At 36.5% G+C, this 13451-nt stretch overlaps 1 protein-coding gene and 1 pseudogene across 1 annotated transcript in view; both read right to left on the minus strand.

Annotated features, from left to right (window-relative positions):
* Positions 1 to 3246: 3246 nt before the first annotated feature.
* Positions 3247 to 6513, minus strand: LOC102258580 (annotated as a pseudogene).
* Positions 6514 to 7733: 1220 nt separating this feature from the next.
* Positions 7734 to 13451, minus strand: part of CBR4 (carbonyl reductase 4) — a 19517-nt gene continuing 13799 nt past the window's right edge. Inside the window, exon 5 of the mRNA XM_005860776.2 lies at positions 7734 to 8073. Coding sequence (XP_005860838.1) covers positions 7895 to 8073 — 179 coding nt within the window. The 3' untranslated portion in view covers positions 7734 to 7894. The remainder of the gene's footprint in view (positions 8074 to 13451) is intronic.

Below are 13451 nucleotides of genomic sequence, written 5' to 3' on the forward strand. Positions count from 1 at the left end.
TGATGTGTCTAATCAAAACTTTTGGCATTTTTATTTGGTTGTCTTATTTTGTTAGAACAGCTTATTATATATTTTTTCTACATACAAGTTCTTTTTCATGTAAATATATGGCAAATGTTTCTTCTAGACCAGGGGTGGGCAAACTTTTTGACTCGAGGGCCACAATGGGTTCTTAAACTGGACCGGAGGGCCGGAACAAAAGCATGGATGGAGTGTTTGTGTGAACTAATATAAATTCAAAGTAAACATCATTACATAAAAGGGTACGGTCTTTTTTTTTTTTAGTTTTATTCATTTCAAACGGGCCCGCGGGCCGTAGTTTGCCCACGGCTGTTCTAGACTATGACTTGCCTTCCCATTTTGCTAACATCTTCCAAAGAACAAAAATTCTTGATTTTAATGAAACTCAACTTTCCAAGGGTTTGGGTTTTTTTTGGTACAATTTTTGCCTTTTGTGTCCTATCAAAGTAATCTTTGCCTACCTCAAGGTCACTAACAAGTATTTAGTCTAGATTGAGGGAGGTAGAATACTTGTGTGTTGGGCGGGAGGGGGTGGGGGGTACCAGGAAGGGTATCTCAAACAAACAAAAACTGACAGACCATAGTATTGCGAGTTTCACAGTTCTGCTGAAGAAACAGGGTATGGAATCTTGATAGATACATTTTAAACTAAACAAATATTTTTTTAAAAAAAACACAACTATTAACTCCAGAAAATCTCAAAATATGAGAATGGGCAAAAACATAATTATTAAATGCACCATGCCTCAACTTTTGTAGCTAGTCTCCAAATTCAGCCCTCAATACTATCTGTTAATTATACTACTTCCTCGGTGACTCACTCTCTCACTGTCCATAAAGACAAATTCAAAACTCCTCTTCAGTCAAGTCTATTATCTAAATACAAAAAAAATGATGATGTTTTTAAAGTGTCCACTGAATTGTCACACTGTGCCTTATGTTGGTAACTGGCTGACCTGAACCTGTCATTTCTTTTTTTCAAGCATATCAGTGGCAGGCAGTAACAACCAACCATTCCACAGCCCCCATAAACATCATTTGCCCCATATGTCATGAAATTCTGAGATACTGTGTGGCCAATACCTTCCCTTCTATCTATACACTATCTAATCCACCACAGGTAGTCTCAGCAATGTAATGGTGTAACATGCAGGAGCTATCACCACTCCACTTGTATGTAGTCCCTGTTGCTATTCTCTCCAATAAGTGATTCAATTGCAGAATCTCAACCTTAGAATCAGCTTCCTGACTTGAACTCTCTTAGGCCAAGTCACCCAATGTTCAGTTTCTGAGCTAAAAATTCATGCAAACGTGGTTTAAGAAGTATTCCCAGAAGAAGATGACATAGAAAGATCCTAAACTCACCTACCCCCATGGATATACCAGATCTATAGCTACATACAAAACAATTTCCTCCAGGGGGGAAAAAAACAAAACAACAAAAACAAAAAAAAAGCTGAGCAACTCCTACACATCAGGTGAACAAGAAAAAGCCCCACTTAGAAACAGGTAAGAGAAGCTGAGCCCTAACCGGTTTGGCTCAATGGATAGAGCATCGGCCTGCGGACTCAAGGGTCCCAGGTTCAATTCCGGTCAAGGGCATGTACCTTAGTTGCGGGCACATCCCCAGTAGGGAGTGTGCAGGAGGCAGCTGATCGATGTTTCTCTCTCATCGATGTTTCTAACTCTCTATCCCTCTCCCTTCCTCTCTGTAAAAAATCAATAAAATATATATTTAAAAAAAGAGAGAGAGAGAGAGGCTGAGACACAATCTCACCATAAACTCCAACCCCAGTGCAGCGACTCATAGTCAGGAAGTCAACCTTCTCCCTGAGGAGTAAAGGGTTTAAACCCCACATTGGGCAGCCCAACTTTTAAAACCTGCACCTCAGAGATAAGCCTCCAAAATATCTAGCTTTACAAGTCAACAGGGCTAGTTTCTATGATACGCACAGGCCATAGCAAACTGAGGAACAGCTCTTAAAGGACTCACATGCGGTCATCCAGCCCAGAAGGGCCGGCATCTAATTTAATACATATACAGGGGCCTGATGAAATGCTCTCCAAGACAGAAGCTGGCTGGCGCCATCCTTTACTCTTCCTCTGCCTCACTCAAGCTCCCTGGTATCTCCCGGAAAGGAGCTTATACCCCGACCTGAGTCCCATTTTTGTGGCTACTGAACAACAAACACCTCTAGATCACCTGGCTCTGGTGGCCAGCAAAGCTAAAGCTCACGGGTCCCGCAGAACGGTAATAAATGAAAGATTTCTTAACCAAATAAAACTGGCAGGACACAGCAAGAGGCAAGACTGAGTTCCCAATCTTTCTGTGAAAGAGGCCTACTGGCTCATCTTCATAGCTGGGTCCTGAGGGGCAGGTTTCTAATTAAGTACACATGTAAGGGCTGACTAGAAACTCTCCAGAGATCCTGGAGGGCCGGTGCTAGCTTTGAGCTCTCCCTCTGCTGCGCTGCAGAGACGAGTGTATCTCCCAGAGAGGAGGTTGTACACACGTCTGGTGCCCTAGTTCTTGTGACTGCTGCACAGGGGACAATCCCAATCACCTAGCACTAATGATCTGCAGAATCTGTATTCATGGCCCGATCCCATGACCCTGTAATAAATGGAGAGACAGTTCTTGGCTGGCTACCACACTGTGCACAGCACAGACAGCAGACTGAAGCACACCAGACTTTCTGTGAAAAAGGCCTATTTGCTTGTCCTAGAGCTTTGGGCGAGGGGCAGGCTTCCGGTTTGGCATACATCTAGGGGGCCTCTTGAGTTCCTCTCCAGGGATGGAGGCTGGTCAGTGCCATCTTTGCTCTTTCCCTCTACCTGGTTCCAGGTTGGCAGCATCTCCCAGAAAAAAAGCTTCTACACTCATCTAGCACCCCCAGTTTTTGTGTCTGCTGCTTGGGGACACCAAGGAGATGACGGCCATGTTTCACTGCTGTTTGCCCTCAGGTCCTTCATCTTCTAAGCACTTAGTATGTTTTCTTTTAAATATACTAGACATTTAACTTCGATCGAAAATGCAATCTACATGTAAACAAAAAAATCTACATGTAACATGTCCCTCATTTTCCTTTAAGTAGAAAAAAAGTGCTAAATATCTCTTCATAGCCTATTTGGCCATAGGTGTCCCACCTACGGTTTTAAAAACAGTCTGCAACTAAATGTTGTGAGATCCTTTCTTGAACTAGAACTCATTCTGTTAGAGAAGTCCTACTGATATTGTCCATTGTCTCTAAAAGGTGAGGATGGTAACCAGGCTGAAGGCAACTAGGAAGAGACTATAGCAAACTGAGGACCATTGAGAAATTGTGCAGAGGCAAATCTTATCAACCAAACACTAGCTCCTTCAATTAAAGCTAGAAGAATGCCACCTATCACAGCTGACCCAACCACAGCCACTGGTCCATTTCTTGCTGCCAGGATGGCTCTTGTTAAGGCTCCACTCTTAATGGAGTTTAGGGGTCCTCCTTCCTCCCGACTTGAAACATACTGCAGTCAATCATGGAAAACTGACCTCCCCGAACTGCAAAGCTTCCTCCCTACTTCGGAGCCCTGGTTTTAACAGTTGTCAAACTCCCTCGTAGTCTGTGGTTCACTCCCACTGGAGAATTGTGAACACCTTTGACTGCTTGAAAGCTGCCACCACCTATGGTACCCATCTTAAAGACCCCACCACAGTCATCCATAATTCCCCAGGGCAGGGCTCTTGCAGTACTCCTCCTTCTTGATTTCTGAGACAATCTTAAAAGTAGCAAGAGTAAAATCAACTATTTTCCATGCAAGAGAACCCCAATACAACTAAAAGCACATTTCTCAGCAGAAATTTTGCAGATCAGAAAAAGGGTGGCAACATATACTCAAAGTACTGAAAGAAAAGAATTTCCCAAACTCTATTGGGCACTTTGCTTCAGAATTAAGTGAGAGATAAAGAATTTTTTGGACAAGCAAAAGCATCACCAGTAGACAGATATTACTAGATACTTTAAATAAATTTCTTTAAGGAAACAAAAAGAGGCTAATTAGTAACAGGAAAACGTAGGAAAGAATAAATCTTATTGATAAAAGTAAATATACAATTCAGAATAATGAGGTAAATTATTCACTTATACAGGTAGTATGAAGATTAAAAGATAAATAACTATAACTACAATAATTTTTAAGGGATACACAGATAAAATTATGTAAATGGTGACATCAAAAACTTAAAATGTGGGATAGGGAATTAAGAATATAAACTCTGCCCAGCCTGTGTGGCTCTGTGGTTGAGCATTGACCTATGAATTAGGAGGTCAAGGTTCCATTCCAAGTCAAGGCATATGCCCAGGTTGCAGGCTCGATCCCAAGTAGGGGGTGTGCAGGAGGCACCTGATCAATGATTCTCTCTCATCATTGATGTTTCTCTCTCTCTCTCCCGATCCCTTCCTCTCTTAAATCAATAACAATATATATTTTTAAAAGAATATAGAGCTTTAAAAGACATTCAATTTAAGTTATCAACATAAAATAGACTATTTTAAATATAAATTGCTTTACGTAGCTTTATGGTAACCACAAAGTAAACACCTATAGCAGCTACACAAAAGATAAAGATAAAGGAACATAGCACTAAAAAAAATTTATCAAACCATAACAAATGAGGTTAAGAAAAAAAAAATATAGAACAGCCAGAAGACAAATAAGAAAATGGCAGTAAGTACATACCAATCAATAATTATTTAAATGTAAATGGCCTAAATTTTCCAAAACACATAACAAAACATGGAGCTCATAGATACAGAGAAGAGATTGGTGTTTGCCAGAGGAAAACAGTAAGTGGCAGGGAAATGGGTGAAGGGGGTCCAAAGGTACAAACGTTCGGTTATAAAATAATTACTTCCTGGGGATGCAATGTACGTCCTGTGACTATAGTTAACAATAATGTGCTTTATTTCTGAAAATTGCTAAAAAAATTATTAAAAGTTCTCAACACAAGAAAAAAAATTTTGTAACTATGGGTGGTGATGGATATTCAGTAGACTTACTATGTGATCAGTGACCAACATATACAAACAGTATATTATGTTGAACACCTGAAACTAATAGAATGTTGTATATGCCATTATATCTCTAAAAAAAAACACAAAGTACTTTGAGATAGAATTAACAAATTTGTGAAATATGTGTATGCTGAAAACTACAAAAAGTTGTTTAAAGATCCCACTAAATAAAGACAGAGGAATTTTCCATGAAGAGCTTATAATATAGTTAAAAGTGAAATTAATATAAAAGAAACTTAAAATTATTAAATACTTTTAGTATGTTTTTCAAGATAGGGTAGTAGATTTCCATTTTGAAAGCCTGGAAAAATGTTTCAGCAACGTAAGGCAAAACTCGTATATCCAGAATAGACTTCTTCCTTTATTCTACGTGAGAGAAGCATATAAATTCAATGACCTTCTTTGTGCCTATTACTGCCCCCCAAAGTAATTTATAACATATAATTCTATCTCTAGAAAGCAGTTAAAAACTGTCTCAGAAACTGAATATGAATAAAAAGTATGAACAGGAGCACAAATTTTAAAGCCTTCCATGAAAAAAATGTAATACATTGTCTTTAAGCACAAATCTTTTTTTAAAAAATATATTTTCTTGATTTTTTACAGAGAGGAAGAGAGAGAGAGAGAGAGAGTGTTAGAAACATCGATGAGAGAGAAACATCGATCAGCTGCCTCCTGCACACTCCCCACTGGAGCTGTGCCCGCAAACAAGGTACATGCCCTTGACCGGAATCGAACCTGGGACCCTGCGGTCCGAAGGCTGACGCCTATCCACTGAGCCAAACTGGTTACGGCACAAATCTTTTTTTAAAATGCAAAACACAAGTTGGATTATGGGCTCATATTTGTCACACAGCAGCTACAGATAAGACTTCTTAAGAATTCAATGAAGTTCTTGAACCACTGAACATAAGCAACAGCTGGCAACTTATTTCAGCAACTATGAAATTACAAATTCTACCCGGTTAGTGGAAGTGGCTGGAAAATTCACCTGGAGTGGAACAGTGAAAGCTCATTTTACCAATTTCAAAATTTATCCCCATATTACACCGGCAGCTTGATGTGGCTGGGGGACAGAGTGGACTAGTTAAAAGGGTTATATTTCTTAAAGTGTAAATATACACTTAAAGTTTAAACCTATCTGTAGCCTACATCTTAGTGTCATCAGTTCCATGAAATACGTTGCTTTCTTTCTAATCACCAGTCAAATCAGCTCCTTTGATAATTGCAGAACATGAGGTGTCCAAAGAAGGGAATTCAGCCTGAGAGGATGTCACAATGAAGAAGTGCAGGTGGCCAAAGGCCTGCAGGTGAGGCAGCGTTAGAAAATGGCCTGCTCTGTCTGCATAAACTCTCCTAGCTTAGAGGCACCATCTTTAATGTTGCATTTCCTGTATGTGCCTGGAATTGTTAACGCCTGATAACTTCTGTAAGCTACCATGCTTCCATTTAGTAGACAATTTGATTAATAATCTAATTTTATTCACACTTAATAGACGTTCTCGCATCCTAAAAAGACTCCTATATATAAAGGTTATTTCAAAGATAAATTCTAAAGAAATTTTTAAGGAATCAGCAAAATTAATTTAAAACATAGATTTGCCTTTATTACTTTTCATTTTATTTATATTTCTTTGTATAACTTTGCATTTACTATATCCTATGTTTTTGCACTGACTTTCAATGTAAAAGTATGTATATTTACATAAAATAATGTTCAGCTCCAATAAAACCATAAAAGGATTACTTTTTAAAGTGCAGTAAATATTTAAAACATTTTAAGTAATAAAAATGACCATGAATCCTGTGACATTAAAATATCACACTATTCCCCACAAAATAGTTCAATGAAAAAAGATGTTCCCTGATATTTTACATACAGTTTGTGTCTTTATATCTATTCTCAAATATTTTCTTATAAAACTAAAACTTTTGTTCCTTGTAAGATATCTAATCCATTATTAGTGCATATTTATCATTTATGATTGTTTGTAAGTAATTGTTTACTAACTAAAATTTTAGGGTAAAAATCATATTCAAAATACTCTCAATTTTTAAAATGTCATTTTTTCATACTATTTTTAAGTAGTTTGCTATACTGTTTTGTGGATTTAAAAAAAACACACAACACTTCCACTTCCTACATTAATGAGGTCAATTTAGCAGATACTGAAACCTTAAGATAAGAGTTAATGCTTACTGCTCATCATCATTGAGAATTTCAACAGGACAGATCAACTATACCACACTTATGTTGATAGACTATTTTGCCCAGCAGCTTAATCAGGAATACTCTAAATTCATGTTTGTATCAAACTGATACAGGTTTTTTTTCAACCTGTATAAAAACTTATCATCCAAAGCATATTAAAAAGAAATGTAATGTTTAACTTTAGCAAGGTTGCTAAAGTACTGACAACTAACCAATGCCATATAAATACTCTTATTTTGGCAATGACCCACAAAGTTAACTTCTAGAGCATTCAACCTAAGGTAATAAAGTAACTCATGAAAATTAAACTTTATAATTTTTTCCACTTTTGAGACAAAATATATAAATTAGTAATACCTGTTTATAGCACTTGAAAAATTTCTGTATACTAAAATTGCTACAGTCTATAAGGTACATACCATTTAGAAAACACAATTGGTCAAACATTATTCTTTTCAGATATATACATATAATTCTACACATAAAGGTGGAAATCAACATTTGTAGCATGAATAGGTTTGATTAGCAAATGTCACCCATGTAGATGTGATTGTCTAATCAACAATGTGTGCCTGATTCTAATCACCATTCTACCTGAAAAATCTGTAAATTACATCGTGAGTTGTAATCCCCCATCCACTACCAGAACATGCCCTGTAATATAGGGTGATTCTAAGAGAAACACAACTGCATGTGCCACATCAATAGGTTCTCCAAATCTCCCAAGAGGGATATTTTTCTTTAAATGTTCTTCATTCAAGGCTTTCGTCATATCTGTATGAACAAATCCTAAAAGAGAAATGTTTATTTAGTAGAAAAGAGTATATACTAAGACAGTTGCTGAATCTCAAATAAAAATAAATTTGCTCCAGAAAAATATTATATTACTAATAAACCTGTTTAGGAAATACAACAGAGTTTTACTAGCAATCAAGTAACCAAGTCTACATTTGTATTTGACTTATTAATGAACATTTATTGAACACTAAAATCTTTGATTCCCAAATATTTGGTCCAATTCATAGCACAATATAAGTGGGTACATATAAACATGAATAAAAATTATATTCCTTGGGGGAACCTAAAGTTTAAGAAGGAAATAGTCACTTGCACCCCTAATTATAATGTAAGGAATATCCTTATAGAGGTATACATAAAGTGCTACAGAATGGATTAATCACAGGAACCAATTTGGCACTATGACAAAATTAGTTCCATTTGCTATAACTAGGACAGCTGATGATTAAAAAGAACAGTATTTCCAGTATTCATATAACAAAAAATCTTAGGGTCATATCCAACTCTGTCAGAAGTATACAGAGAAAGTTAAAAATTTAACATGGCGCCCTAACCGGTTTGGCTCAGTGGATAGAGCGTCAGCCTGCAGACTAAAAGGTCCCAGGTTCGATTCCGGCCAAGGGCATGTACCTTGGTTGCGGGCACATCCCCAGTAGGAGGTGTGCAAGAGGCAGCTGATCGATGTTTCTCTCTCATCGATGTTTCTAACTCTCTATCCCTCTCTCTTCCTCTCTGTAAAAAATCAATAAAATATATTTTTAAAAAAAATTTAACATGGCATTGGAGTGTGCAATAAAGTTTGCAGAGAACATGTTTTAAGGTATAATGTTCTACAGTATAAAGTACTATGCAATATATTAAGCAACTAATTCTAAATGACTCATATTATAGATATATGCCAGGATTATAAATTTATTAATAAAATCTTGTGATTAGTCTAAGACACACAAACACATATTATCAATAAAATACTTAATCAGTATTCACTATTCAATAATTTAAGCTTAAAAAAAGAAAGCAAATAAGTACTCCTCATAAAATGAACAATTATTTAAAAAATATAAAAATGTTTAAGGTGATAATAAATGGATTAAGAGTTAGACATGACATGTGAAGTGAAAGTTAAATGTGCTGTCTCAAAAATAGTTTCCAAATTGACTTATGTTAAAAATAATTTATATCTAAAACTATAGATCAATTTAAATATACTGCCATTTAAAATACCATTAAAGGTGAACTAAGCACTGGATTAAGAGTTAGAATTAAGCCACAGGTTTATTATGCACTACTATGTAATTATTTAATTTTTCTTTGCCTTAAGTTTTCACTTATAAATATCTAAACATTTGCTTAAAAGTCTTGTGAGAAATAATCATAGACACATACATAATACCTTAATCCAGCGGCTCTCAACCTGTGGGTCGAGACCCCTTTGGGGGTCGAATGACCCTTTCACAGGGGTCGCCTAAATACATCCTGCATATCAGATATTTATATTACGATTCATAACAGTAGCAAAATTACAGTTATGAAGTAGAAATGAAAATAATTTTATGGTTGGGGGTCACCACAACATGAGGAACTGTATTAAAGGGTCACGGCTTTAGGAAGGTTGAGAACCACTGCCTTAATCAATAAAGAAAAAAAAGAAAATTTAAAAAAAAGAAATAATCATAGATTTTTTTCTGTCATGAAACCTATGACAATGACTGCTTTATTAGGAAAAAAAACTGGAAATAAGCTGAATGTTTCAATAAGAAATTAGCTATAGAAGTCATGGTACATCCACACAATAGAGCAATATGCAGGCATTAAAATGTTTCTATAGAAAGATACTTAATATAAGAGAAAACATTTGTATATTTAAAAAGTAGGTTATAAATAAACTCAGTCATACTATTATTAGAAGGTACAAGCTTCCAGTTATAAATAATAAATGTGGTGACTATAGTTAATACTCTACTGTATATTTGAATGTGGTTAACAAAGTAGACATTAAAAATCCTTATCACAAGAAAAAAATGTAACTATGTATGGGGACATATGTTAATTAGACAGATTGGTGACCATTTCACAATATATACAAATACAGAATCGTTATGCTGTACACCTGAAAGTAATGTAATATGTCAATTTTACCTCACAAAATATATAAATTTTTTAAAAACCAAAAAATACTTATACTGCTGACTAAAAAAAATATATATCCCAAAATATTAACAGTGATTAACGTTAGATACTAAAATTACAGATAATGGTTATTTTTTCTTCTTTGTACTTAATTGAACTTCCTAAATGTCTATAACACATATATAATATTTTTTGTAAAAAGTTATTGAAAAAAGATGCACATACTAACTTTAGATTATCTAAAATGAGGGCCTGGAATAACAGAAAAAAATTTATATTTTTGTGTTTTACTGAGAGATTACATTATGAAATAAATCTCCTACCATAAAATCTTACCACATTTATTTTAAAAGTTAGCAACATTTCCCTCAATTCCCTTTCCTCTTTAAGAACAATGAGATGGCTAGAAGGATGCAAGAATAAAAGAAGCAGCTGACACAGATAATGATAAAACTGGATAACCAGTCTTGGCATAATTTTAAGTGAACTATAAATGAAACACCTACAGTGAGGAGTCAATAATCAAAAGGCAATACAACCATCTCAAGAAGAATGATCATGGGGCTCCTTGATAGCCAATGTTCAATGGCCTTGAACACACTTACTTTCAAAGATACTTCCAAGAGTGTATTAGAAAGGAAAATTAACCTCACATATTAAGATAGTTGAATGAATTAAAAGTATAAGTGTAATATTTAAAGCTTATTTATTCCTAAAGAGTTCATGACACAATTATCCTTTATTCTAAGGTCATTCTGAATTCTAGCAAAGTTGGCATAAAATATTTCCCCACTTACTTTCAAACTTTACTATCAAACTCTCAGCAAAAAAACACCAAACAAACAATCCATGATGTATTTCCATCTTAAAAAAAAATCAATAAACTAGAGTAAAAATGGTTTACTGAGAGACCTTGCAACTATGATTAACAAATATTAGTCTCAACTTCTCATTGGCTCTGGTGACTTGTTCTCAAGGCAGCATTTTGTGGTAAAAAGGCTGCTAGATTAGGACATTAAACTAGATTCTGTTCCCTACTCTGCTAGCACTATCAAAGAAAGTTAGGGCCTGAGGAAAGTCATGCACTCCCTAAAACTATGTGGCTGTTTCTGAATCATAGATTAGTGAGATTTCTTTTAGCTCTACAAAGCTACAACGGAAAAATGAGAAATGGATCCCATTAAGTGGTCCTCATGGCTTTCTTACTTGAAGTTTAGGAGGGTCCTCTTAAAAGGACCCTCAGTTCTTACACTGGTAGCTGTGTGGAGGTTAGAATATCCCAAATCAACATGCTTATCTGGGTTTTTCTCCACATCCATGTTCCTATGGTTTTCAGTTTGTGCTTTCTCTCCTTAGCCCCACAAACTTTCACTTTACTTGTAATGTTCCAGAAATTGGCTCTACTCCTCAGTTTACATACATATTTACAATGCCTTTCAAGCTGGGCTATAAAAATTATGAACTACCAGTAGGTACCACTCACTATCCAACTGATGGTCTTATTACTGATCACTTGTTGCACAGTTAGAGGTTTCCAGCTGGCTACAAAGCTACAGATAACTGAAACGACATGCACTCAACCAACATAGAACAAGGATACTGCTACTTTAATTCGGTAAATGATGACATACACATTATTGCTTTTTATAAAATACTAGAGGCCCGATGCACGAAATTCGTGCAAGAGTAGGCCTTCCTTCCCCCGGTTGCCAGCACCAGCTTCCCTCTGGCACCCAGGACCCAGGCTTCCCTCCGGCCGCTGGCAGGCACCCGGGACCCGGGCTACTTCCCTCCTCTGGCTGCCCTCAGGCACCCGGGACCCAGGCTGCTTCCTTCCTGCTGCCCGCAGGCACCAGGGACCCGGGCTGGCTTCCCTCTGGCTCCAGCTTTGTCAGGAAGAACATCCAGAATGACATCCAGTCTAATTAGCATATTCCCCTTTTATATTATAGACTAGAGGCTCAGTGCACAAAAATTTGTGCCCTGGAGGGGGGGTCCCTCATCCCAGCTTGCCCCCTATCACATACTGGGAGCCCTCAGGGGATGTCCTACTCCCTGCTTCCTGCTCCCCTTGGGAGCAGGCCTAAGCCACTGTCTGGCCTTCCTTTGTGGGAGGCGACTGGGCTGATCAGGGAAAGGCACCAGCCCCATCACCCCGCTGTTGCAGCCACTGCCAGTCAGCGCAGCCACCAAGGTGTTTTCATCAACACGGACTCCAGTCCCTTCACCATGAAAAAATGACAACTTTCTTTAGGCATTTTCAAGATGTGTCTTTCATGGGATATGATCTTTCTTTCCTCTTTCTTTCTTTCTTTCTTTCTTTCTTTCTTTCTTTCTTTCTTTCTTTCTTTCTTCCTTTTTCTTTCTTTCTTTCTTTCTTTCTTTCTTTCTTTCTTTCTTTCTTTCTTTCTTTCTTTCTTTCTTTCTTTTTGTCTCTATGTCATTGATTTCCATTCTGATCTTTATTATTTTCTTCCTTCTGCTCACTCTGGGCTTTTCGTGTTGCTCTCTTTTTAATTTTTTAAGTTGTAGAGTTAGATAATTTATTATCAGTTTTTCTTATTCTTTGAGGTAGGCTTGCAATGCTGTGAACTTCCCTCTCAGAACATAGATTTTGGATTGTCGTGTTTTCATTGTGATTTTTTTCCAGAATGTTTTTTATTTCTTCTTCAATCTCTTTGGTAACCCAATCATTATTTAATAACGTGCTATTTAGCCTCAAAGTGTTTGAATTTTTTATTGTTTTTATTGTAGTTGATTTCTAATATTATGCCATTGTGATCTGAAAAGATGCTTGATATGATTTCAATCCTCTTGAATTTGAAGAGACTTTGCCTGTGACCCAATATGTGGTCTATTTTTGAAAATGTCCCATGTGCACTTGAGGAGAATGTCTATTCTGTAGCTTTTGGGTGAAATGTTCTGAAGATGTAGATTAAGTCCCATCTAATCTAGTGAGTCATTTAGAATTGCTGTTTCTTTGCTGATTTTTTGTCTAGAGGATTTATCCAGTGATGTCAATGGGGTACTAAGATCTTCTACTATGATTGTATTGCTGTCAATCTCTCCCTTGTTATCTTCCCAAAATTTTTTTTATGTATTTGGGTACTCCGCATTGGATGCACATATATTTACCAGAGTTAAATCCTCTTGTTGTATTGATCCCTTTAGTATTATGAAGTGGCCTTCCTTATCTCTTGTTATGGCCTTCACTTTGAGGTCTATTTTGTCAGATATAA

The sequence above is a fragment of the Myotis brandtii genome, unplaced genomic scaffold (genome assembly GCF_000412655.1).
Source record: "Myotis brandtii unplaced genomic scaffold, ASM41265v1 scaffold14, whole genome shotgun sequence".
NCBI classification, from domain to species: Eukaryota; Metazoa; Chordata; class Mammalia; order Chiroptera; family Vespertilionidae; genus Myotis; species Myotis brandtii.